Source organism: Chiloscyllium plagiosum, unplaced genomic scaffold, assembly GCF_037043375.1.
Source record: "Chiloscyllium plagiosum isolate Xiang-an unplaced genomic scaffold, Cpla_swu_hap1 HiC_scaffold_16, whole genome shotgun sequence".
Classification (NCBI taxonomy): Eukaryota; Metazoa; Chordata; class Chondrichthyes; order Orectolobiformes; family Hemiscylliidae; genus Chiloscyllium; species Chiloscyllium plagiosum.
In genome coordinates, this window is record NW_028270154.1 from 91,227,119 (window position 1) to 91,250,923 (window position 23,805).

Sequence of the window (23,805 nt, forward strand, 5' to 3'; positions counted from 1 at the left end):
ATGATGATCTCATCAAACAGATAAAATACTTTGAGATTGACAGGATAAGTGCAAGTAAGATGTTTCCCATGGTTTTGGAGTGTAAAATCAAAGAATACTAATAAAAAAATAAGCACAAGACAATTAAGACTAAGACTACTCAAATTTTGTGTGTTCTTGTATCTTAAAATTGAATTTTCTACTGCTTCAGATCTGCTGCATAGATTGAAGTGTAATTGGAACAATAAATCAAAGGCCAGAGTGTACCCTGGTTTATCCGTAATTCATCACGTTATCTATTGTAGTACTTAACACACAACACTTACCTTCTCCAGTCATGTCTAAGGATTGGTTCCCATAATTACTCTATAGTATAGAACTTGAACACTGCTGAAAAATATAAATCCATTATTGAGGCTGTTCATCTTGTATTGATTAGGACAGGTGCATGAGCGTTAAATTTTAAGGGAAATAGAGGAAATCAAAGATGGCGGTGGTTTGAGTGGTCTGCTGTGCTGGGCTCTCTGCCATAACTCCTGGTAAGGTGGACCTTTACTCTCCTCCCCCCCCCCCCCCCCCCCCCCCCAATTAACTGCCCCTAGGAGAAAAAAATTGCTAATATAAACTTGCTGAACATTTGGAGCGGCAAAAATTGTGGTGTGACAGCTTTAAGACAAGAATGAAAACAAATAAAGGAAAGGGGCTGAAAGGAGTACAGCAGGCAGGGTGCTCCCGTACTGCATCAGGGGTGCCTGCAGCCATTGCTCAAACTCTCGGGCCGGACCCTTTGGATTTAATGGGGCAGCAACATTTGTTCTCTGAGTTTGCCAAACTCCGAGAAAAGATTTGAAGCAGCGGTGGAACCACTGTCTGCTATGCTGAAAACGCATGAGCAGGAAGTTCAATTGTTGGACCGAGTAAAGGCAGTGGAGGAGAGGACTGGCAGACATCTCAGCAGGAAGTATCCAAATACTGGAAGACCAGGTTTGGGTCCTTCAGGAGCAAGTGGACGACCTGTAAATTAAAAATAGAGAAAACCTCCGGCTCGTGGGTCTTCCGGAACGCGAGGATGCAGGGCCTGATGGTCTACATCCCAGGGTACTGAAGGAGGTGGCTCGGGAAATCGTGGATGTGTTGGTGATTATTTTCCAGAGTTCGATAGATTCAGGGTTGGTTCCTGAGGATTGGAGGAGAAAGTGAGGTCTGCAGATGTGTCCTGAAGAAGGGCTTATGCCCGAAACGTCGATTCTCCTGTTCCCTGGATGCTGCCTGACCTGCTGCGCTTTTCCAGCAACACATTTCCAGTCCTGAGGATTGGAGGGTGGCTAATATTATATGACTTTTTAAGAAAGGTGGGAGAGAGAAAGCAGGAAATTATAGACCAGTTAGTCTGACCTCAATGGTGGGAAAGATGCTGGAGTCTATTATAAAGGATGAAATTACTGCACATCTGGATAGTAGTAACAGGATAGGACAGGGTCAGCATGGATTTATGAAGGAGAAATCATGCTTGACTAATCTTCTGGAATTTTTTGAGGATGTAACTCTGAAGATGGACGAGGGAAATCCAGTAGATGTAGTGTACCTGGACTTTCAGAAAGCTTTTGATAAAGTCCCACACAGGAGGTTAGTGAGTAAAATTAGGGCGCATGGTATTGGGGGCAAAGTACTAGATTGGATTGAAAATTGGTTGGCTGATAGGAAACAAAGGGTAGTGATAAACGGCTCCATTTCGGAATGGCAGGCAGTGACCAGTGGGGTACCGCAGGGATCCGTGCTGGGACCGCAGCTTTTTACAATATATGTTAATGATATAGAAGATGGTATCAGCAATAACATTAGCAAATTTGCGGATGATACAAAGCTGGGTGGCAGGGTGAAATGTGATGAGGATGTTAGGAGATTACAGGGTGACCTGGACAAGTTAGGTGAGTGGGCAGATGCAGTTTAATGTGGATAAATGTATGGTTATCCACTTTGGTGGCAAGAACAGGAAGGCAGATTACTACCTCCAATGGAATCAATTTAGGTAAAGGGGCAGTACAGAGAGATCTGGGTGTTCTTGTACACCAGTCAATGAAGGCAAGCATGCAGGTACAGCAGGTAGTGAAGAAGGCTAATAGCATGCTAGCCTTCATAACAAGAGGAATTGAGTATAGAAGCAAAGAGATTCTTCTGCAGATGTACAGGGCCCTGGTGAGACCACACCTGGAGTACTGTGTGCAGTTCTGGTCTCCAAATTTGAGGAAAGACATTCTGGCTATTGAGGGAGTGCAGCGTAGGTTCACGAGGTCAATTCCTGGAATGGCGGGATTACCTTACACTGAAAGACTGAAGCGACTGGGCTTGTATACCCTTGAGTTTAGAAGACTGAGAGGGCATCTGATTGAGAGGATGAAAGGATTGGACACTCTGGCAGCAGGAAACATGTTTCTGCTGATGGGTGAGTGCCGAACCAGAGGACACAGCTTAAAAATACGGGGTAGACCATTTAGGACAGAGATGAGGAGAAACTTCTTCACCCAGAGAGTGGTGGCTGTGTGGAATGCTCTGCCCCAGAGGGCAGTGGAGGCCCAGTCTCTGGATTCATTTAAGAAAGAGTTGGATAGAGCTCTCAAGGATAGTGGAATCAAGGGTTATGGAGATAAGGCAGGAAGAGAATACTGATTAGGAATGATCAGCCATGATCATATTGAATGGCGGAGCAGGCTCGAAGGGCTGAATGGCCTACTCCTGCACCTATTGTCTATTGTCAAAGACCTTGTTGGCTTCTTGGAGAAGTGCCTCTGAAGTTCCTGGGCTGGAGTTGGACCTATTGAATGTGGAGCGGGCCTGGATTGCAATGCGTAAGCCTTGGTCGGGCCCATGTCCCTGAGCTGTCCTAGTGTGACTCCTGCATTGTAAAGAAAAACAGTTAGTGATTGAAACATCAAGAAGACTGGGAAGAGATTCACAGGCTCGAATGCACAAAGGCTAAAGATAATGTTTTTTCAGGATTTCTCAAGAGCCAGAATTAAGAAGAGAAGGGCGTTTGATGAAGTTAAGAGAAAATTAAGGGATCTGAACATTTAATATTCCTTGGGGTACCCAGCGTGTTACATTTCGCTCATGGAGGACCAGTATATAATTTCGATTCTGCAGAAAAGGCAAAGGACTTTGTGAATTCTCTGAATTAAAGGATTCGGGGGAAGGGGGGTGCATTTGTACTGATAATGGTATGGGTTTTTAAAAAAGTTTTTATTGCTCCTTTTCTACTCTCCCCTTTTTCTGTGGTTATCAGCTTTATACATACGCCTTGATGTAAAATCGGAATTATTTCTTATATCGGTCGGTTGGGAATTATCTGGGGCTTTTTTTTTTACTGCTGTCATTTTGCTTTTGGATTGGGGGTGGCTATACCTGTGGTTAAGGTGTGGGGGGGCATCCATTGTTAACTCTCAGAATGTAAATAACAGGTCGTAGCAGAATAACAATGTAAATGAACATCAACTAGCCACAAAAAGATATGATCCTCTCTCACTAGTATCCTTACATACAGATAAGGAAGGACACTACTTTGACTGGGACAACACATCCATCCTAGGACAAGCCAAACATAGACACGCACGAGAATTTCTAGAAGCATGGCATTCCAACTGGAACTCTATCAACAAACACATCGAGTTAGACCCCATCTACCACCCCCTGAGGAAAAAGAACCGGAAATGACATCACCACAAGAAATGACATTGGCAACCCAAACATATAAATAGAAAGCACGAATTATCAGCAGTGCTTCGCCGGCAGGCCTACTGAAGATGTAGGGCGACGAAACGTCTGGAAATGAACCTTGCAGCGCAGCGAGCAAACCTACATCCAATAACATTTTCTTCATTTGTGAATTGCCTGGGGCTAGGGCACAGCCTCAGCTAAAGCGAGTTAGAATGGTAGCAAGGATTGGGAGGAGTGCCCCCTATGGGCAAGAGAGGACATCTCTAATAAATTGGGGGTTATTTGGGTGTTTACTTAAGTTAAATGTAGTGATTCGTTTTTTAGTTGTAGTAGTTTTAATTGGAATAGGTTTTAGACTTTATAGTGTATTTGTCGCTTGCTGCACCTCAGATAAAATTCCTCCTCCTGGGAAACCATGGGCTGCCCTGGATGATCAGTGATTTGTTCCAGTGGTGCTCCTGGAATGTAAAAGGGAGCCATTCCCCCATTTAAAGAAAGAAGGTGCCATGTTAAGCCTTAGGAAGGAAAGGATGGACATTGCCCTGCTGTAGGAGACGCATTTAACTGATAAGGAACACCTGAAACTGCAGCAGGGAGTGTTATGATAGGGTATTCTTCGCCTCCTTTAGCTCCAAGAGTAGAGGAATAGCTATACTGGTAAGAAGGAACCTCCCTTTCCAGGTAACTGAGCAAATTAAGGAAGAACATAGATGGTTCATTATTCTTAAAGCTCTAATACATGGAGAAGCGTATGGCATCTTGAATGTGTGTTGTCCCTGGTGCACCCTCTTAAATGTCTAATTGATGTAGTCACTAAATTAATGAGTCTTGGGGTGCACTGCATGATCATGAGGGGGGTGGGGGGGGGGGGGAGGAGGAGGAGGAGGAGGAGGAGTTTAATTGCCTAACAGATTCCAAGGTAGACAGGGTGCCAAGGGGCCTGGCAGGTATGCCCACGCAGTCTCAGCAGTTGGCGGACCTGTGTGAGGAGTTGGGATGAGTGGATGTGTGGAGGCACCTCCACCCTAATTTAAGAGACTTTACTTTCTATTCCAACCCCCACAAGTGCCATACAGGAATTGACGTGTTTTTTAATGCCATTGGATTGTTTGGACAGAACATTGGTATGCAAAATTGGGAATGTAACTATCTCTGGCCAAACGCCAGTGTAGTTAGATGTTAAAATCAAGGGTGGCGGAATAAATGCACGGCACTGGCGCATGGATCCATTCTTGTTAAGGGATAGCAAATTCGTTGAGTACATTACAAGAGAGTTCAGGGCCTTCTGAGATATCAACTCTGGTATGCCCAGTAATCCGGCAATACTTTGGGAGACCACTAAGGTATATTTACAAGGCCTGATTATTTTCTATTCAATGACTAGAAGGAGGCAGAGGGAGGAGCAACAACGGATGCTTGAGACCCAGCTGCAGATAGCTGAGGAAGTATATTATAATAGGCTCTCTTTGGTCAAGCTGCAGCAGGTCACAGCTCTGGACTTATTGCACACAGCTGGCAAAGTAAGAGGTCTCCTTTGCTAAACAAAGAATTAGAATTTGGAGATAAACCAGGTAGATATTTGGCTAATAAGAAAAATGCTTCCCAATCTATTATGTCTGTTAGAGAGAGGGCTGGCACGGTTACCTGTGAGTTGAAGAAGATCATTGTTAGATTTAGGGAATACTTTGCAGAGTTATATCGGTTGGAGGGAGGTGAACATGGTGCAGCGAGAATGCAGTCCTTTTTTGAGAACCTGGACCTACCCAGTACAAACGTGGAACAGGTTTCCCTGTTGAATGCACCTATGACGGTACAGGACATGCAGGAAGCAATAAAGCATCTCCAGGGGGCAAAGAACCAGGGCCAGATGGATTCCCAAGTCAATTCTATAAGGAATTCATTAATGTGTTGGTGGAGCCACTTCTGGGGATGTATAACTATACATATACACGGGATTGTCTGCTGCCCTCACTTATGGAGGCTGATATCGCCCTTATTTTAAAGAAGGGAAAAGACCCTGAAGAATGTGCTCAATATTGACCAATTTCACTGCTGAATGTAGATTTTAAAATTCTATCCAAGATGCTGCCCCTGAGGTTGGAAAAGGTCCTGCCCCATATTATAAAAAAAGATCAGGTTTTGTTAAGGGCCGTAGCTCCTCCAACAATATCAGGAGGGTACTAAACATAGTGCAGTTATGCCAGCAAAGGTTGAGCCCGGGTTTGGTGGTGTCTCTAGATGCAAAAAAGACGTTTGACTGGATAGAATGGCCGTACCTGTTTGGGGTCCTCGAGGGCTTTGTTCTGGGGGGAGCCTTTGCGAGATGGGTGGTGGTGTTGTATAATGATCCTAAGGCAGCAGTCATTACAAACGGCACTAAGTCAGATAACTTTAATATTGGGAGAGGTAGTCGACAGGGGTGTCCCTTTCACCGCTTTTATTTACCTTGGCAATTGAGCCGTTAGCTGAGGCTATCAGGAGGGATCCTGAAATAGTGGTGGCAGGGGGGGGATGGGGAGCATAAGATCACTCTATATGCTGATGACGTCCTTTTGTTCTTGGCCAATCCAGAGGAGTCCGTTCCTCAATTGATTCAAGCAATTAATTTATTTGGCAGTTTTTTGTGCTACAAGATTAACTTTACAAAATTGGAAGCCAAGCCGGTGGTGGGATTAGTGGAGGTGCCTGTTCTGAAGGATGGAATGCTGTTCCCATTGTTCGAGGGGAGATCTTGATATCATTTAGCCAGCTAAGTCAGAAATAGGGATTGTCTAATAGGGACCTCATCCGGTACTTTCAGGTAAGGGAATTCATACAGAGGAAGACTACGCTCCTGGCTCAGTTTTACAAGTCAACCATGGGGAAAAGAGTGCTTCGGTGTACGGGCGCTCTTTCAGTTAGTACTTTGTATCATTTACAGAAAGCATGTGCCTTAGGGGATGTGGAGGGACTCTGTAGGATGTGGAATCAAGAGCTAGGAGAAAATATCTCATTGGAGGTATGGGAAAATATAAGGAGAATGCAAGCCATGCAATTGTGATTTTACACAGGGCTGATATGATGTCAGAGAGGCTGGCTAAGTTCAAGAGAGGAGCATCTCCAGGTTGTCCCAAATGTAAAATTAGTAGGGGGACTCTCTCACACTGCTATTGGTCATGTTGTAAGATCCAGAGATACTGGAGTGTTATGGTAACGGAGCTAAAGGACATCCTGGAGGTTGAAGTTAAAAGTGGATCAGGTATTTCTTCTTCTGGGGTTGCCAAATTTGCCTTCTCTGGGGGAACACGGGAAGAGATTGTGTAACATTCTTATCCACTGTGCGAGGAAGAACATATTAATGAATTGGACATTGGAAAAACAACTAGGTCTTATGGGGTGACGCAGGCTGGTAATGAAGCATCTCCCCCGAGACTACCTCACAAATATGGTGCACCACAAAACAGAGCAGTTTTACAAGACATGGCAGCCCTTTCTAAATTATATTAATTAGGGCCGTGGTATAGCCATGGGAATTAATCTGGGCGCCCATGGGGCCCTGGGAGGGAGCCTCAGTGGAGGTGTGGTGAATGAAATAGAATAAAGTAGAGAGATATTGAAGTTATGTGTGTTTAGTTTAATTTTTATTTAATTGGTTTGTAGTTTAAGTTAAGTAGATAGGTTAGTTCTGGTGGAATAGTAGGTAGTTCATTATTAATAGTATTGTGATATGACATTATTATACTGCCTCTATCTTTCTGTATTTTGGTATTACTTTTTTTTTTAATATAGATGTTCTGTAAAAGCTTTAAAGTTTCTATTAAAAATATTTTTAAAAATCTTAAGGGAAGAAACAATTTATATTTTATGTGAGAAGGGTGCTGATTGGTTGATAAGTGGTCTCTAGTTGAGACATTGACATGAGCATTCACTATGCCTGTCAACCTCAGAACATTCGGTGTAAATTCACTGTGGGACAGTACTTGCCAAACAGTGTTTCAAGAATTCATAATTGTGCAAACAAGCAGCTTAAGAATGTTGGACTCTCAATGTGGCTCACTTAGACTTACTGTAAGCTACATCTATTCATGTGCAAGGGTCTGTCAGCTGCAAACAAAACCTGACATTGCTCTTTTTTAGAAAAATAAATAAAACCAGGGAGTAAAGCAGTTCTCAACCAGTGCTTCAGTTGATCGAAGTCAGCATGCTTTATGAATGTAAACAAAAATTTCAGGGAGAATTGTTTCCTGGTGTAGTCTCCATCGTAAGCCTCAATGAACCACTTCGCACTTGTCAAACAAACAGCGTCCTTTTCTTGTACAGTATAAATTGTTTTCCCTTTGAAGATTGCTGTTCTTGCATCTGTCCTGATGAGTTAACATGAAAAGCTTTGATAGTTTTTTTAAAGGGTTCAGGTACATAATTCTTTGAAATTTACATGACATATAGATAGGGTGGTTAAGAAGGCATTTAGCATGCTTGCCTTCTAAGGTAAGGTAAGAGGAGAAAGATTTTAAAAAGACAGGGGCAATCTTTTACACAGTGGTTCATTTGTGGGATGAACTTCAGGAGGAAGTGATGAATGTGGGTACAGTTATAATATTTGAAAGACACTTCGATAAGTCCATGAACAAATGTTTGGAGGGCTATGGGCCAAATGCAGGCAGACCTAGTTAATTTGGGAATATGGTCGGCATGCATTGGTTGGACCGAAGAGTCTGTTTCTCTGCCGTTTGACTCTATTACTCTATAAAGAGTAATTGTTTTATTAAGAAGATTGAGGTCTTGATTCTCTACTCCAGAGGGTTGTGGAATCTCAGCCATTGAGTATCTTTAAAATAAAGATTGACAGATTATTAAATACTGGTGACATATTGGGATATGGCTCAATAATCTGAATGGCTTTCTCCTGTTCATGTGTTCTTATAGACTGAGCCATGCTAAGTCTTTGCTCTGTGTTTGGAGTGATGAGATTCTAGAGCTAAACCAGTGTGTAAGTTTTAGAAATTGCTATTGGCAAATAATTTGTTTCTCTCTATTAGCTGCGCTATTACTTTCTGTGTGATGGTAAAAGACGAAGACTGTAAGTTGAATGATTAGGCAACAGTTTCATAAGCTCCAGTTCTGGGTGTGTCTGATGGAGAATGGGGCTAGGTATGAATGTAAAAGAGGAAGAGTAGCACTTCAAAAATGGCAAAGTGCAGTTATCCGAAGGTAACAGAACAATTTATAAATGCTTTTTAGTAGATTTCCATATACATATGGCTGAAGGAGCTTGTGAATTTTCTATTCAGGTGCAGGCCATGAAGTTTGAGTACTTAGAAGAGGTAGTTGAGATTGTAAGCGTGACCTACATTAGAGTTAATTAGAGGATCAACATTTTATTTCTATTCTGGAATTTGTTTTTGTACTTGAAGGCAATGTCTACAAATTAGCAATGATGTTTCCAGTTATCTTGTAATTAAGTGTAATTGTATGTTCAGTTTAGAAATTTCATAAGATGAGACTTCATTTAATGGTATTTTATATCCTGTCACTATTTGAAATCATTGGCAGTGTTTTGATTGCAAAAATAAAAGCTAGGAACAAGCATTTGGTTTGTTTCTCCATAAATCTGTATTTCAAAACTTTAAATTGGTTAGGGTGAAAATTTCTCAAAACAATTCTCTTGCAGTAACCATTTGCCCTTGTTGTTTATAAGCAATATGCTTTTCAATTCATAGCTGTCTGAATGAAATCTCCTTTGTGATAATGTTTTTCAAGATTACATGAAGATACATTTATCATTCTCCAGATCAGTTGACTGTGAGCATCTTGGATGTTTTCTTTTTTGCAGCTGCCCCAAAGGCAAAGAAAGAAAATGCCCCAACTTCTGCTGTGCAGTCCAATGTTGAACCTGGGAGCAGTGATCCTGACAAGTACTGTAGTCTGTGTCAAGCTTTTTTTAACCATCCTGCTATTGCTAAACAACACTATGTGGGTAAAAGACACAAGAAGCGTGAGACAAAAGCAAAGTTGTTGGAGCAACTGGGGCAAACTGATAATAACTGTGAGTATAAAAGTTGAAGACAGCTGGGACATTGTATAACATGTGTAGATAGAAAGGGGGTTAAATGTTGGGAATACATGCAGGCCTCACAACATCTGCTAAAGTAAAGATTACATTGCTATCAGAGGCCTTACATTAGCACTAAAGGAAGTTTACATCCAAACCATCAATCCATCATCTCTTTTTTTCCAGATTCTGATATGCCTCCTGTGTATTTCTAATATTTTTATTTCAGATGATCAGCATTTCTGTTATTTTTATTTCTGGGTTAAATGTTGTATCCTATCCTTAAGCAGTTGATTTTATTTAAAATCAAAATCAACTCTCAGAAATCAGTGGAATAAATGGTAATAATCTCTGGAAACTTTCATACTTATTGTAAAGTACATGCACCTTCAATATTAACATTTGAAAAGCAGCATTAAACTTAGAAAAGCATGTGGAATTTAATAATTTGGAGGGTTTTTTTCTGTGGCTAGCACATTAAAAAATAAATCTATCACCAAGCCATAATTAGATGAATAGACTTCCAGATTTACTTTATTTAGTGGAAAAATGAATTGGAGTCTTATATAAATGCTTAATATGTAGGTTAGATGTTGCTCACTTTCTATTGTTTATAAAGGGAAAGTCAATATTTATTTCAGTCCAAAGTTAGTGCATCATCTTGTTCTGTAGAATATTTATGTATTCATCAAGAAAACAACACAATCAGTATCCCCAGTTCAATATATTTTGTTCATGAGTTGAGATTGTAAGCACGACCTACATTATAGTTAATTACAGGATCAACACTTTGAAATGAACAATTTGTATTGCTGATACAATATCTGGTTGTTTGTGACCTTGCAGTACTTGCTGGATAATTGAAAACCACCATCATCCAACATGTTTTGTAAGCCATTTGTTCACTGCATCTGGCCATTTGGAAATGTTTTCCGCTAAGTTTGAAACAAGTTTTACATAAGAATTGAACAGAATTTTTCTATTTGAAAACAGGCAAACTTTAAACAACTGTACTGTTGGCCTGAAGTTATGTCACTGTCATTAGCACATGGCTAAAATCTTCGATATCCAGAAAAAACAAATTGGACTTTATTATGCCATTTGTCTATGCAACTGCATAAAAAATATCAGTTTTGATTTCTTGGGTCTGGTTCACAGGTAGCCTGTAGAATGTTTCTTCATTGTTTGTAAAACAAGACAGTGGACATTTATGTGCTGTTTCCTATGAAGCATGTAGTAGCTACACTGTTTGCATTTCCTCTAGGATTTGTTATGAGCTTATGTGTACATAACTGCTCCCACAGCCACAGCTAACATGAAGTAATGTTGACCGATCTAGAAAATTAGTGATGTGTAAGGCTTGGCTAGTCACTGTTTTGATCCAGTTGAGCCTTTTTAAAATTCATTTGTGGGATGTGGGCATTGCCGGCTGGCTAGCCAGTGTTTATTGCCTGTCCCTAGTTACCCTTGAGGCAGTGCTAAGCTGCCTTCTTTAACTGCTGCAGTCCATCTGCTGTTGGTTGACCCACTATACTATCGGAGGGAATTCCAGGATTTTGACCCAGTGACAGTGAACGATCAGCAATATATATCCAAGTCAGCATGGTGAGTGGCTTGGAGGGGAACTTAAGGATGATGCTGTTCCAATGTATCTGCTGCCCTTGTCCTTTTAGATGGAAGTGGTTGTAGATTTGAAAGATGCTGTCTAAGGATCTTTGGTGAATTTCATTAGTGATCATGTATTTTGGTTTAACGTTGTACAGTTAGAAATGTCAGTTTTGATGTGTGCTGAGATACAGGCAAGCTTTGTTTTGAATTATATTGATATTGTCGCATATCTGAGGTACACTTACCAAATAGTTTTCTCCTCTGCTACAAAGCTCAATTTATCTTATCAAAACTGTCATCTTTGGCTTTTTTTTTGTAACTTGACCTACCCAAACTACTGGTATTTGTTTGAATTATGAGTGGTTGTAAAAAGATTTTGTTTCATAACTCCAAGATCAAATGTGACCTTCAAAGTGCATAACCCAGAGTTTTAGGAACAAAAATAACAAAACCGTGAAATCATTTTTGTTAATCGCTGTTTTATTGTTTCTATTTTGTATCTTTCTGCCATCTATGTCTATCCTTTTGGAGAACCAGTTTTTCAGTATAGACAACTGAGGTGCTATTTATATTCCTAGCAGGCTTGTGTGCCTTTGCTATTCTCTACAAAAGCAGAAAATAGTCAAACAATTCAAACTGGAAATATGAGCGGCAAGATGAGAACTTGGAGATGCATTTTCATTAAGGACAAGATATTCTCTTATGTTCTCTGCAACAAATACTTCAGCTTTCTGCCTAGCTTTGATAAAGTTGAATGTCACGTAGTGCTCACTTAGTCCCATTTTTGCTCCATTGTAATAACAATACATGAGGCTGAATCACTGGTCTACACTGGTCACTTTGGGTGAAAATTTGCTGCTGAAATCTGCTTTCACAATAAGAATACTTTCTATGCTGACTGCCATTTTTCTAAAAATAATATCTCTTGCGTCATGGGGCCTATGCAAGGCTGTATTTGCATAGATTACTCCTCCATGTTTTGAATGATTGCCTTCTGCACTGACTTTTGTATATGCTGTTAGATTTAACTAACATGTAATTCGTATTCTTGCAGTATACATGGCCAAAAAAAACACATCAGGATAATTAAGGGCTACACCAGAAGCAGGAATCTGCAACCCATTTTATATCAGGTCAACACAGAATACCTAGCTCACTGAGTAGCTAAAGCTTTACATATTACCTGTAAAGTTTGAAAAATGCAAAATATTCTTTGTTTCAAAAAAAGTTTTATTTTGTCTCAGTATTAACTAAAATAATGAGAATCCTACAGATTCTCATTATTAGAAGAGGCCTTTTGGCCCATTAAGTCTGTACCACTAAAGTTTCATTAAATCTGTATGAGCACCACTTTTCAGAGTTATGTAACTTAATATTTTACTGGAGCAGATGAATATTTGAAAGAGCTACATTAACAAAACAAGAAAACAAATTGATTTCCTTTAAAAGCAAAACAAATGGGAGAACTGCAATTGCTGATGTGTAAAATAGAAACAGAAAATTATGGAACTGTGCAGCAGGTGATGTATCTGTAAAAGGAAAGATCGATTACAAGGTTTTAGATGTGAAATTTGAAAATCAGGACCAAAGCCTGAAATGTAAATGAGGATTTTATAGGTGAAAGAAGTTTAGAGGAAAAGTATCAACAGATAAATCTGAGGGAGAGCATAGATTCATTATGTACAAATTATAAATGCATAACAATGAAAACACAAATAGACCATTGTTTCCAATTAGCTTGGGTTTGTAATAGTTGTGCAGCAGCGTAAAGGTATTTGAGGAATATAGAAAAAAGGTGGGCAAATCAAATTTAATTATAGATTAGCGTTTATCCAACTGAATGTTGGAACAAACACAAAAAACTGAGTGGATCGCTTTCATTCTTGCATTGTTCCAAATCCATTCAAGAAATTCATTTCCTTTTATTATTTGAGGTGATTTTGTAATCTGTGAAATTGAAGTATTGATTTTGCTACCCGATTCCCTGAACTCTATTTCTGCAGTTCCAAATCTTAACCACATTATCACTTTGAGGAGGTCTCTAGACCATTTTCATCAGAGTCTTGCAATTGTTACTACTTATGAACTTCACCTATTCTATTTTTCTACCTGTGTAATTGAGGGTTTTTTCAGTACAGCCCCATCCTGATCCTTTCCCAATTTTCCTGTTCATAAAAGAATAGCTGGTAATTATACACTCCCAATTAAGTTTGCTACACAGCAAATTTCAGCCTTATTGGTTAGTAATATAGTGGTTATGTTACTGGCACAGCATTTCAGAAGCCTGAGTAATGATCTGAGGATATGAGTTCAAATCTCACCTTGGCAGGAGGAAATTGAAGTTCAATCAGTTAAATCAATTTTAATAAACACTTGTAATAGTGACCATGAAATGACTCTGTTGTTAAAACTGATCCATTCAGCAATGTCCTTTTAGGGAAGCAAATCTGTAAATTTGTTGCTTTTATGCACTCTGGCCAATATGTGACTCCATACTCGTAGCAATGTGCTGACTTATACAGTCCTTGGAAATAGCTCAATAGGTCACTCAGTTGTGTCTCATGAGTAATTTAGCAATGCCCATATTCTGTGAGTGAGTTAAAAAATTTTTAATATTCATCTATTCTTAAATGTTATGAAAACCAAGATACAGTAACTAATTTAGCTTCTTATTCTGAACCTCTTGACCACTAACAGATTTGTTTTGCAACTCTACTATACTACCATCCTAATATCCTCTGCTCCAAAGCAAACTATTCTATTTGTGTGGTTAGAATTAGGTTCACATTTATATTTCCTAACACAAGGTGACACTTTTTGGAATGTGTCCTGCAGCCTCTATGTTGTATCAGCACCCTTCCTTTAGTGTGAAGCCCAAAATTGTACAGGTTTCTCCTGTTATAGATTCATAGTATAGAATACAGTCATAGATTCACACGGCACGGATACAGACCCTATGCCCTCTAGTTTTAGGCATATCCGAGGGAAAAGATTTTGGCTATTCCCCCTGAACATGCCCCTCATGAATTTATAAACCTCTAAGGTCACCCCTCAGCTTCTGACGCTCCAGGGGAAAAAGGCACCGGTCTATTTAGCCTCTTCTCCATAGTTCAAACCCTACAACCCTGGCCGCATCCTTATAAATCTTTTCTGTACCTTCTCAAGTTTAACAACATCCTTCCTAAAGAAGGGCAACCAGAATTGTATGCAGTATGCTAAAAGCGGCCTCACCAATGTCCTGTACAGCCACAACACCACATCCCAACTCTTGTACTCGATGCGCTGACTAATGAAGACAACCGCTGTATCTCCTGCTACTCCACTGTCAAGGAATTATACACCTACACTCCTAGGTCTCTTTGATTGGCAACACATCCAAGGGCCTTACCATTAAGGGTAAGAGCCCTGCCCTGGTTTGCCTTATCAAAATGCAACACCTCACATTTATCTAAAATAAACTCCATCTGCCATGGCTCAATGGCCCATCTGATCAAGATCCCGTGAACTCTGAGATGATCTTCTGCATTGTCCACTACAATACCTATTTTGGTGTTCTCTGAAAACTTACTAACCGTGTCTCTTATATTCACATCCAAATCATTTATATAAATGATGCAAAGCAGCACCCAGCACCAATCCTGTGGTATGCCACTGATCACAGGTTCCTCCAGAGGTTTTGTGTAGATCCATAATTAATATGCTTGCATCACATAACAATCTACACGAGACAAGTTAATAGATTACTTGTAAGCTTAATTCCTCCTGCCTGACTCATTTATCTATTGATCCTTTTTCCCCCCACTGTTCTTTTCATAACCATACTAAAGGCATTTTTTGGGGGAGCCTCTGTTTGGATTAACAACCTTAAAACTAATAGCCTGCCCATATTTCTTTATTGATGATGACTGAATTTTGTGTTAATACTGTTGACCATAAATTTGGATTATCTTACCCTAAATTCTGGTCCTAGAAAAAAGGTAAAAGTGATTTTAATCAAGCTATAAAGCATGTGTAAAACCATTGTTGTTAAGTGATAAAGTAGGAGAGCATGAGGAAAGGAAACCAGGCAGCTAAATAAATAATGACAAAATTAGCTTCCTTGAAATTTCAACTTTTGATAACTGTACTTTTAGGCAGGTAATTGCATTATTTAACGGTTGTTTATTACGGTAGGTAACTAAATTATAATCTTTCACAGCTGCTGCTGCTAAAGGCTATCCCTGTAACACCTGTAACATTGTTCTGAACTCAATAGAACAGTATCAGGCACACATCCAGGGAACCAAACACCAGAACCAGTAAGTACACTTACCTGTTTTTTTTAAGCAAACCTATAAAAGTTATCCTGTTCTTACCATCACATAACAATCTACACGGGACAGACAAAAATAACTTAGAAACTTAGTTCTATTTGAATCAGAGATGAGTCCTTCGAACCTATCTTCACTTTGGATACAGAAAATGATTTTGTTTATATTAACCTGATTAGTCCATGATCTAGAGTGTGCAGTCTTGTTGTTGGAATGTGTGCATTTAAATTTGAAAGAGAAATCTTCATTTTCTCATTTAAGTTCCACTTTGGGGAAATGACTGAGTGTGAAAAACTGATCTGTTTCCTTTGTCAGTTGAATCCATTATGGAGAAAATAAACGAACATAAGCTGTTGGGGAAAGCCTTTTTTAACTTGCAAATTCTTCAATGACCTATTTACAGCAGAAGTGTGTTTGCGCCGTTTCATAGAGTCATAGAGATGTACAGCACGGAAACAGACCCTTCAGTCTAACTCATCCATGCTGACCTGATATCCCAACCCAATCTAGTTCCACCTGTAAGCAGCTGGCACATATCCCTCCAAATCCTTCCTATTCATATACCTATCCAGATGCCTTTTAACAGGGCAGCACAGTGGCTCAGTGGTTAGCACTGCAGCTTCACAGCACTAGGGTCCCAGGTTCAATTCCAGCTTCGGGTTACTGTCTGTGTGGAGTTTGCACATTCTCCCTGCGTCTGTGCGGGTTTCCTTCCACAGTCCAAAGATGTGCAGATCAGGTGAATTGACCATGTTAAATTGCCCATAGTGTTAGGTGCTTTAGTCAGAGTGAAATGGGTCTGGATGGGTTGCTCTTCAGAGGGTTGGTGTGGACTGGTTGAGCCGAAGGGCCTGTTTCCATATTGTAGGGAATCTAATCTAAAAAAAATGTTGCAATTATGCCACCCTCCACCACTTACACTGGCAGCCCATTCCACACATGCATCGCCCTCTGCATGAAAAAGTTGCCCGTTAGGTCTCTTTTATATCTTCGCCCTCTTCCCCCTAAACCTATGCCCTCTAGCTCTGGACTTCCCCCACCTCAGGCAAAAGACCTTGTCTATTTATCCTATCCATTCCCCTCATGATTTTATAAACCACTATAAGGTCACCCCTCAGCCTCCGATGCTCCAGGGAAAACAGCCCCAGTCTGTTCACCCTCTCCCTATAGCTATTTGTTTGTGAAAATAATTCAAATTGCAGGTTTAGGCTAGAAGAGTATACTTTTAGGATCATTCACTTCATAAATTATGATGATAATAAGGTATACCACATAAAATTTATCCACTGACCAGTAGCACTGATTCACAACATTGTGTGGGTGGCCCAAACAGCTTTGAGGTACAAATATCACGAATGTTTTTCACACTAGAAAAACTAAGTGTATCTGTAAATAGTATTGAATTAGGGGCATGCACCATTGTTTACAGCAGATGCTACTTTCATTAGCCTACCTCTCACCAATCTTCCATTCATCTGGTGCCTGCTTTTCTGTTTCAATTTCTTCTTTCGATGTGGCAGTGCAAGTAGAGTTATATTTATTGCCACTTCAGAGAACAGTAAGAACTGATTATGTGGCTTTAGATTAACATGTCATGAACTGTGCTGAGGGTAGTATCAATGAGCCTGCGGGGTAATTTAGATCTATGCAGCAGCTTCTGAGATTATTTTGTTTGATGCCAGTTTGCTAATTCTAAATTCTTTACAGTTGTCATGATGCCTGAACTCAGCCACTGAATTACTGTTAGTAGTGCAGTACCATAAACAACTCAACTACATTGAGTTGACGAGGAAAATCTTCAGTTAATCTTCATTTACATTTGTTGACTCAGAATCTATTGAATAGTTCCATTTTGCTTTGCTTTGGACCTCTGAATCAAACTATGCTGCTGATTTAGTATCTTTCTTGGTCCATCCTAGCAACATTTGCTTCTTTTGTGTTAAGCCACTGCTGTGCCATAGAATGATTTGGATGAAGCAATGCCAAACTAGTCAAGTAGTTTTGTTTCTGTATATCAAGTTGCATAGAGTTCCTGGGGCCATAAAGTTCCTCTTACTTAAGGACTTTGCCAGTTCATCAATTAGATTACAATTAAAACGGATACCTTTTGGCTAGTGGATCTAAACCAATAGTAGAAAATTTGGAAATTTAGAAAAGTTTTGGATGTGCTTGTGACTAGACTCTAGGAATCTTCAGGCAGGTCAACCACATTTCCTTCATTATTTGATCATATGTTGGATGCATAAAAAACTACTTTGGAGATTTTGTAAATTTGATTATTACAGTCATAGAAAACAAAGCAAACTTGCATAAAGCAAACTTGCATAAGGCTGGTATAAAGGTGTGGTGCACCACAACTGCAGCATGTTGAACTTTGTCGAGACCATGTCATCTGGATAACCAGCTGCAGTAAATATCTGCACCTCGAGGAAATTCAGGTTTATCTCTTCAGGGAAGAGATTAGTTACTTGGACACCTTTATCAAGTTGACATTCACACCACTTGGGTTATACAACGATGCTGATCAGTGATCATGAAAGGAGGTATGGGAACCCGTAGTGCACTATTCAAAGACCCTTGCCCTTAACTAGCAGGAATATTTTACTGCTGATCTGGATGGGAGACAAGATCTGAAAGATGGATAAGCAGATCGAACATGACATCATGGTACAGAAGGCCAGTCAAGTGGGTGAAATGAATTTGCTGTTTTATTGATAGGAGAAAATACAGTCAGGGAAATAAATTCTATTTTTGGAGCCGTCACTGGAGATTCCAAGATACCAGCCCAGTGTTAAGGTAAAAGACATTCTGTCTCTCTGAACTGGGGAAGAATTTGAACCAATGACATGGAACGAGATTCTGATGAAGGAATTTGAGGAACCAGAATGCAGAAACTGAGCAATGCACAAATTGGTATGAAGTAAACAGATCAAAGAGTTGAACATGTGATTCAAAGAACAGTGTATCAGAAAGGGGTTTCTATTCATGATACTGACACCGGCACAAGGAAAAGGGCAGACTGTTTGCTTAGAGCAAGCTCAGTTAAACTAAACTGGGACTAATATCCTGGTGAATTATATAACTATGATTTTAGGTGAAGCTTCAAACTAAAAAACTGGGGAGAGGTGTGGCATTCAAATTAGGAAACATTTAAAATTCGAAAAAGAAAAATCAAGACCACAGAGCAGTGTTGTGACTTGAGAAAAGAGGAACATTTGATAGGGTCGACCAAAAAGTTAAAAGGTACCTGCATTAGATGCCACCAAACCTACTGATTGTTTCTAGCATTTTCTTTAATGTGGGCACTGAAATTCTGTTGTCCAGTTTTGATATGCATACAAACTAATATTCTTAAAAGCTTGTTAAAATCCTAATGATCTTAAGCATTGGAATGTAGGAATTAGGGGCAGAAATAGGCAATTAAACCCTTTGAGCTTGCTGTGCTATTTAACATGATCTTATCCTGGTCTCAGCTCCACTTTCCTGCCTGCTCTCCATAACCCTTTATCCCACTAATCATCTGATATGTATTTATTTCTTCCTTGAAACTGTTGATTGATTCTGCCTCCACTGCACTCTAGGACAGTGAGCTCTACAGACCCTCAACCTTTTGAAAGCAATTTCTCCTCCCCTCAGTTTTGAACCTATCCTTCCTCAAGTAAGGAGACCAAACTGGACACACTACTTCCAAAAGAACTGCAGATGATGTAAATCGGAAACAAAAACAAGTTGCTGGAAAAGCTCGGCATTTGTGAAGAGGAGTCCGAGTTAATGTTTCGGGTCAAGTGACCTTTTCTCTCTTCTGATTTCTCTTCATGGACGCTGACAGACCTGCTGAGCTTTTCCAGCAATTTCTCTTTCTAACAATACTTTGAGTTGTCGTAACAGCACTTATTTACTTTTATAATCCAGTTGTCTTGCAATAAATTCCAAGATTCCATTTGTCTGTCTTATATGTTGTACCTGCATACCAACTTCCTGAGATTCATGCACAAGGAGACACAGATCCTTCTACACTGATGCACTTTGAATTTATTTCTCATTTTATCTTCCTGTCAAAATGGACAATCTTGCACTTATCCACTTTAAACTCCACCTGCCAGATTCTGGCCTATTCTAGCCTCTCATTAGGCATCTATAAATTCTTTATCTCTTCATTACAGCCAGCTTTCCCACCTATTTTAGTATCATCTGCGAATTTTGCTATCTTACACTCTGTCCCTGCTTGCTGATCATTATGTAGTTTGTAAATAGCTGAGGGCCAAGAACTGAACTTGTGACATCCCACTAGTTACAGTTCATCATCCAGAGAAGGATTCACTTATTCCAGCCCTCTGCTTTGTCAGTCAGCCAATCGCTTATCCAAGCCAGTAATCTATCCCTAATCCCAGGGATCTAACCTTGTGGATCATTCTTTTAATGCGGCATCTTGTCAAAATGCTTTCTGGAAGTCTAGAAATACCACATCCACTGGATCCCCATTACCTACCTTGCTGCTCACATCCTCAAAGAACTCCAAGTTTGTCAAGCACAACTTGCCCTTCATGAAACTGCTTTCTGGATTAGTGGTGCTGGAAGAGAACAGCAGTTCAGGCAGCATCCGAGGAGCAGTAAAATCGACGTTTCGGGCAAAAGTCCTTCAGGAATACAGGCAGAGAGTCTGGAGGGTGGAGAGATAAATGAGAGGAGGGTGGGAGTGGGAAGAAAGTAGCATAGAGTACAATAGGTGAATGGGGGAGGGGATGAAGGTGATGGGGAGGGTGGAGTAGATAGGTGGAAAAGAAGATAGGCAGGTAGGACAAGTCATGGGGACAGTGCTGAGCTGGAAGTTTGGAACGAGGGTGAGGTGGGGGAAACTGCTGACACTTGAATTTTCTAAAGTCAGTGTAAATAGGAATGGTCAGTTTACTTGCATATATGTAGTGTGTTTGGACACTACTTTATCAAACTTATAAAGTGATACATTATGAATTTAGACATTGTTCAGATAGTTGTTAGTTTCATACAATGTATTGCTGAAAAAAGACATTTTGTTGAAACCTTTGATCTTGCACTCATCAGGATAATTCATGAGAAACTGTAATGTAAAGCAAAAAAAACAATTTATCCTGTCTGAGAGGAAAGTACTAATCCATTGGTAAATTGGTTTAAAAAATTCTGTTCATTGGCTGAGGCATTGCCCCAAGAAATCAAAGTCAACCTGTCTGGTGTAAATTTAATCACAATTTGGGAATTAAATGTCAGTAAATGTTAACTAATGCATTCTCCATGGTAGCATCTCTACCAACCAGAGTTCCCACTCTGAGTGGCAAATACCAGCTATCAGTCAGCAGTCTCCGCTCATTCAGTATAAATATTGTTTTCCTTAGTGAGTTTTGAGAAGATTTGTAGCTCAGGTTGAGGTTTTGGATGTTGGTTTGCTCGCTGAGCTGAAAGGTTCATTTCTAGACGTTTCGTTACCTTCAGTGGACCTCACGCGAAGCAATGCTGAAAATTCCTGCTTTCTATTTATATGTTTGGGTTTCTTTGGGTTGATGTCATTTCCTGTTTCTTTTCTCCTGAGAAAAGGAAACGGACGTGACTTCACCACAGAAAATAACATCACCACAGGAAATGACATCACCAACCCAAAGAAACACAAACATATAAATAGAAAGCAGGAATTTTCAGCATTGCTTTGCGTGAGGTCCACTGAAGATGTTACCTATTAAATGTAATGAAACGTCTGGAAATGAACCTTTCAGCTCAGCAAGCAAACCTACATCCATTGTTTTCCTTTTGTATTGGTGTTTCTAATGAATTGTCCAGATTGCAAAATAAAAAGCTTTAACAAAGTATATTTTTAAGCAGTACTTTATTCGGTTGCCTTTCTGTTGATTATGAAAACTATATTTGTCATAATAATAAAAAGCAAAGCATACCCTGTTAGTAGGAAAAGTAAAAATGTTACCACTGTGGCCATGATGCTGCTTCTGTTTATATTGTTCTGAGCTTACTTTGGGGATCAACAAAAAAATTGAGCGTATAATATCAATCGTAACTTTTTAAATCGAAGCGTACTATTAATCTTGCACCCAGCTGTATTGTTTTGATATCCGTTTAGATTTGTCACTTGGGAGGAGGCAAGGAGGAAACGTTAAAGAAACTATTTGTGAGAATAATTCTAAAAGCATCTTTTCTGTGTACGGTACTTCAGTGATTCTATGAGCTTGTCATAAACTTTCATGTGAGTCTCCTTTACTGTTTTGTCTCTCCCCAGGTTGAAACCTAACGAATTTACTGCAGAAGATGATGAGGGGGGCTTTGAACTTTTTGAAGAAGATGTCATCTAACAATGTTGGTATGGTGCTCTCCTCATCAGTGAATGTTCCTCATGCAGAGGCCTGTTAGCCTATGTTCATGTTTGGATCTGCATACTGTTCAGAAAACACTTCTACTGATTCAACAACCCATAACGCAGAGCCCTAGGGCCCAATTTGTTCATTCTTAATTTGAAGTTTATGCAAAAAGCTGAAGAGATTGGGAGTAAAAGAATTACATGTAAAGCAGCAAAAGGTACTTTTCATCATTTGTTTAGCTGTAGAGATGCTTACCTGGCTGTAGCCCTGTTTCTTAAGCTCAGTAAAGTCAGTTTCATTCTTGACAGGAAACGTTGGTACAAATGAATAATTCTAAATGCTGTACAACTAGTTTGGTAGCCTTTGAATTGCAGCCCAGGTAAGACGAAGACATTGTTTGTAAATCATTGCACTGATGTCCCATGACCTGATTGTTCTTCTTTCATCATCCCATTTAAGTAATCCAACATTAACAACTTTTTAGCTGTCTCCCTGCAACATGAATTTTAACTGGTTAATGTTAGGCTGTTCATGGAGGCACTGAATTGTGGTTGAGATGCAGGCTTTTTAATTGATGGGACTAACCCTGGTTATCATCTCTTCCACTTTTCAGAAATTGCTAATGCAAAGGCTGTGTATATGATTGTAGCATAAATGCTGCTAGAGAAATCTGTGCCCCATTTCTGACTTGTTTCTGTATTTGATTATTAAATTGCCATTCTTGTCTGTTATAACTGGTAATTAGCATATCACTCAAATAATTCTCAAACTAATCACTCATTTATATACAATTGTTTATTTTGATTTGCGACACAATGGAAAATGGTTCAGTAGAGCACCTTAGAGATTTATGTGACTATCTGAAAAGGCAGTATCTAGCAGTTACTGTAGCATTTAACAGGGATAATTAGTGATGGTACTACTATTCCTAACTGATGAAACATTATTTTAAGTAGTCCAAATTGTCAACCAAAACCAAGGCTGCAGTTCAAACTTTGTTTTTACCATGTTTGTTTTTAAATTGGGTTTGTTTTGATGTCCCTCTAAAATATCCCCTCATCCTAGCAATCCTTTAAATTAAGGGCTGCCTCTAAGTCACCCTGAGTGCTGCATACATTTCAGAGCCAAACATTCTTTCAGATTGGCTGACTTACAGTGAGAAATCAGGAGAGACCTGGAGTGAGTACATATGCAACAAATGTTAATATTTGGGATGCCATTTTTAAAAAAGTATGTTTGGTGTGTTCTGACTCTATATTTTGTTTATGTTTGTGTTTTTTTTAATTACTTGATCTATATTGGGGAACAGAAGGGAAACTCATTTCATTGTCATTGTGATTGAAAACATCTGTTCTGAACTGAACAAGACTGGACCCAGGAGCTCAGTGTACTCTTCCACACTTACATAATTTGGGTGTCTGTTGTAAACATATTGACCTTTTTTCCTTTGTTTCATTTACATACTTAGACCTCACAAGATTTGTTGAAAAATCTGTGACCCTTGACAGTTTTTGTATTTTTATTCTCTTCGTGCACAATAAATGTAGAATTAGTTTCCCTATCAAAGTGTTGTCTGCTTTTAATCCTAGATTTGTTCTATAAATTCAACATAAGCTGTACTCCAGAGTATTCCTGTATGTTTCACATATAAAAGTATTTCTATAAAATTCCCACTTCAAAATCATATTTGCAGGCTTCAAATGCTTTGACATACCCATTAAGTTCCCAACAAATGAGTGGTAATAAACTGTAGACATAAGAAATGTATCTTTTCTCCATAGTGTTAACCATACCTCGGTGGTAGAGTTCTTGCTTACAGTGACATGAC

At 39.5% G+C, this 23,805-nt stretch overlaps 1 protein-coding gene across 2 annotated transcripts in view; it reads left to right on the plus strand.

The window, feature by feature from the left end:
• Positions 1–23,543, plus strand: part of LOC122556822 (zinc finger matrin-type protein 4-like) — a 61,612-nt gene extending 38,069 nt beyond the window's left edge. The window contains exons 6-8 of one of the 2 annotated variants that reach the window (XM_043704028.2): positions 9,503–9,715; positions 15,528–15,627; positions 21,899–23,543. In XM_043704028.2, the coding sequence (XP_043559963.1) occupies positions 9,503–9,715; positions 15,528–15,627; positions 21,899–21,971 (386 nt within the window). In that variant the 3' untranslated portion in view covers positions 21,972–23,543. The remainder of the gene's footprint in view (positions 1–9,502; positions 9,716–15,527; positions 15,628–21,898) is intronic. The other variant, XM_043704030.2, reaches the window with a different exon arrangement.
• The last annotated feature ends 262 nt before the right edge of the window (positions 23,544–23,805 follow it).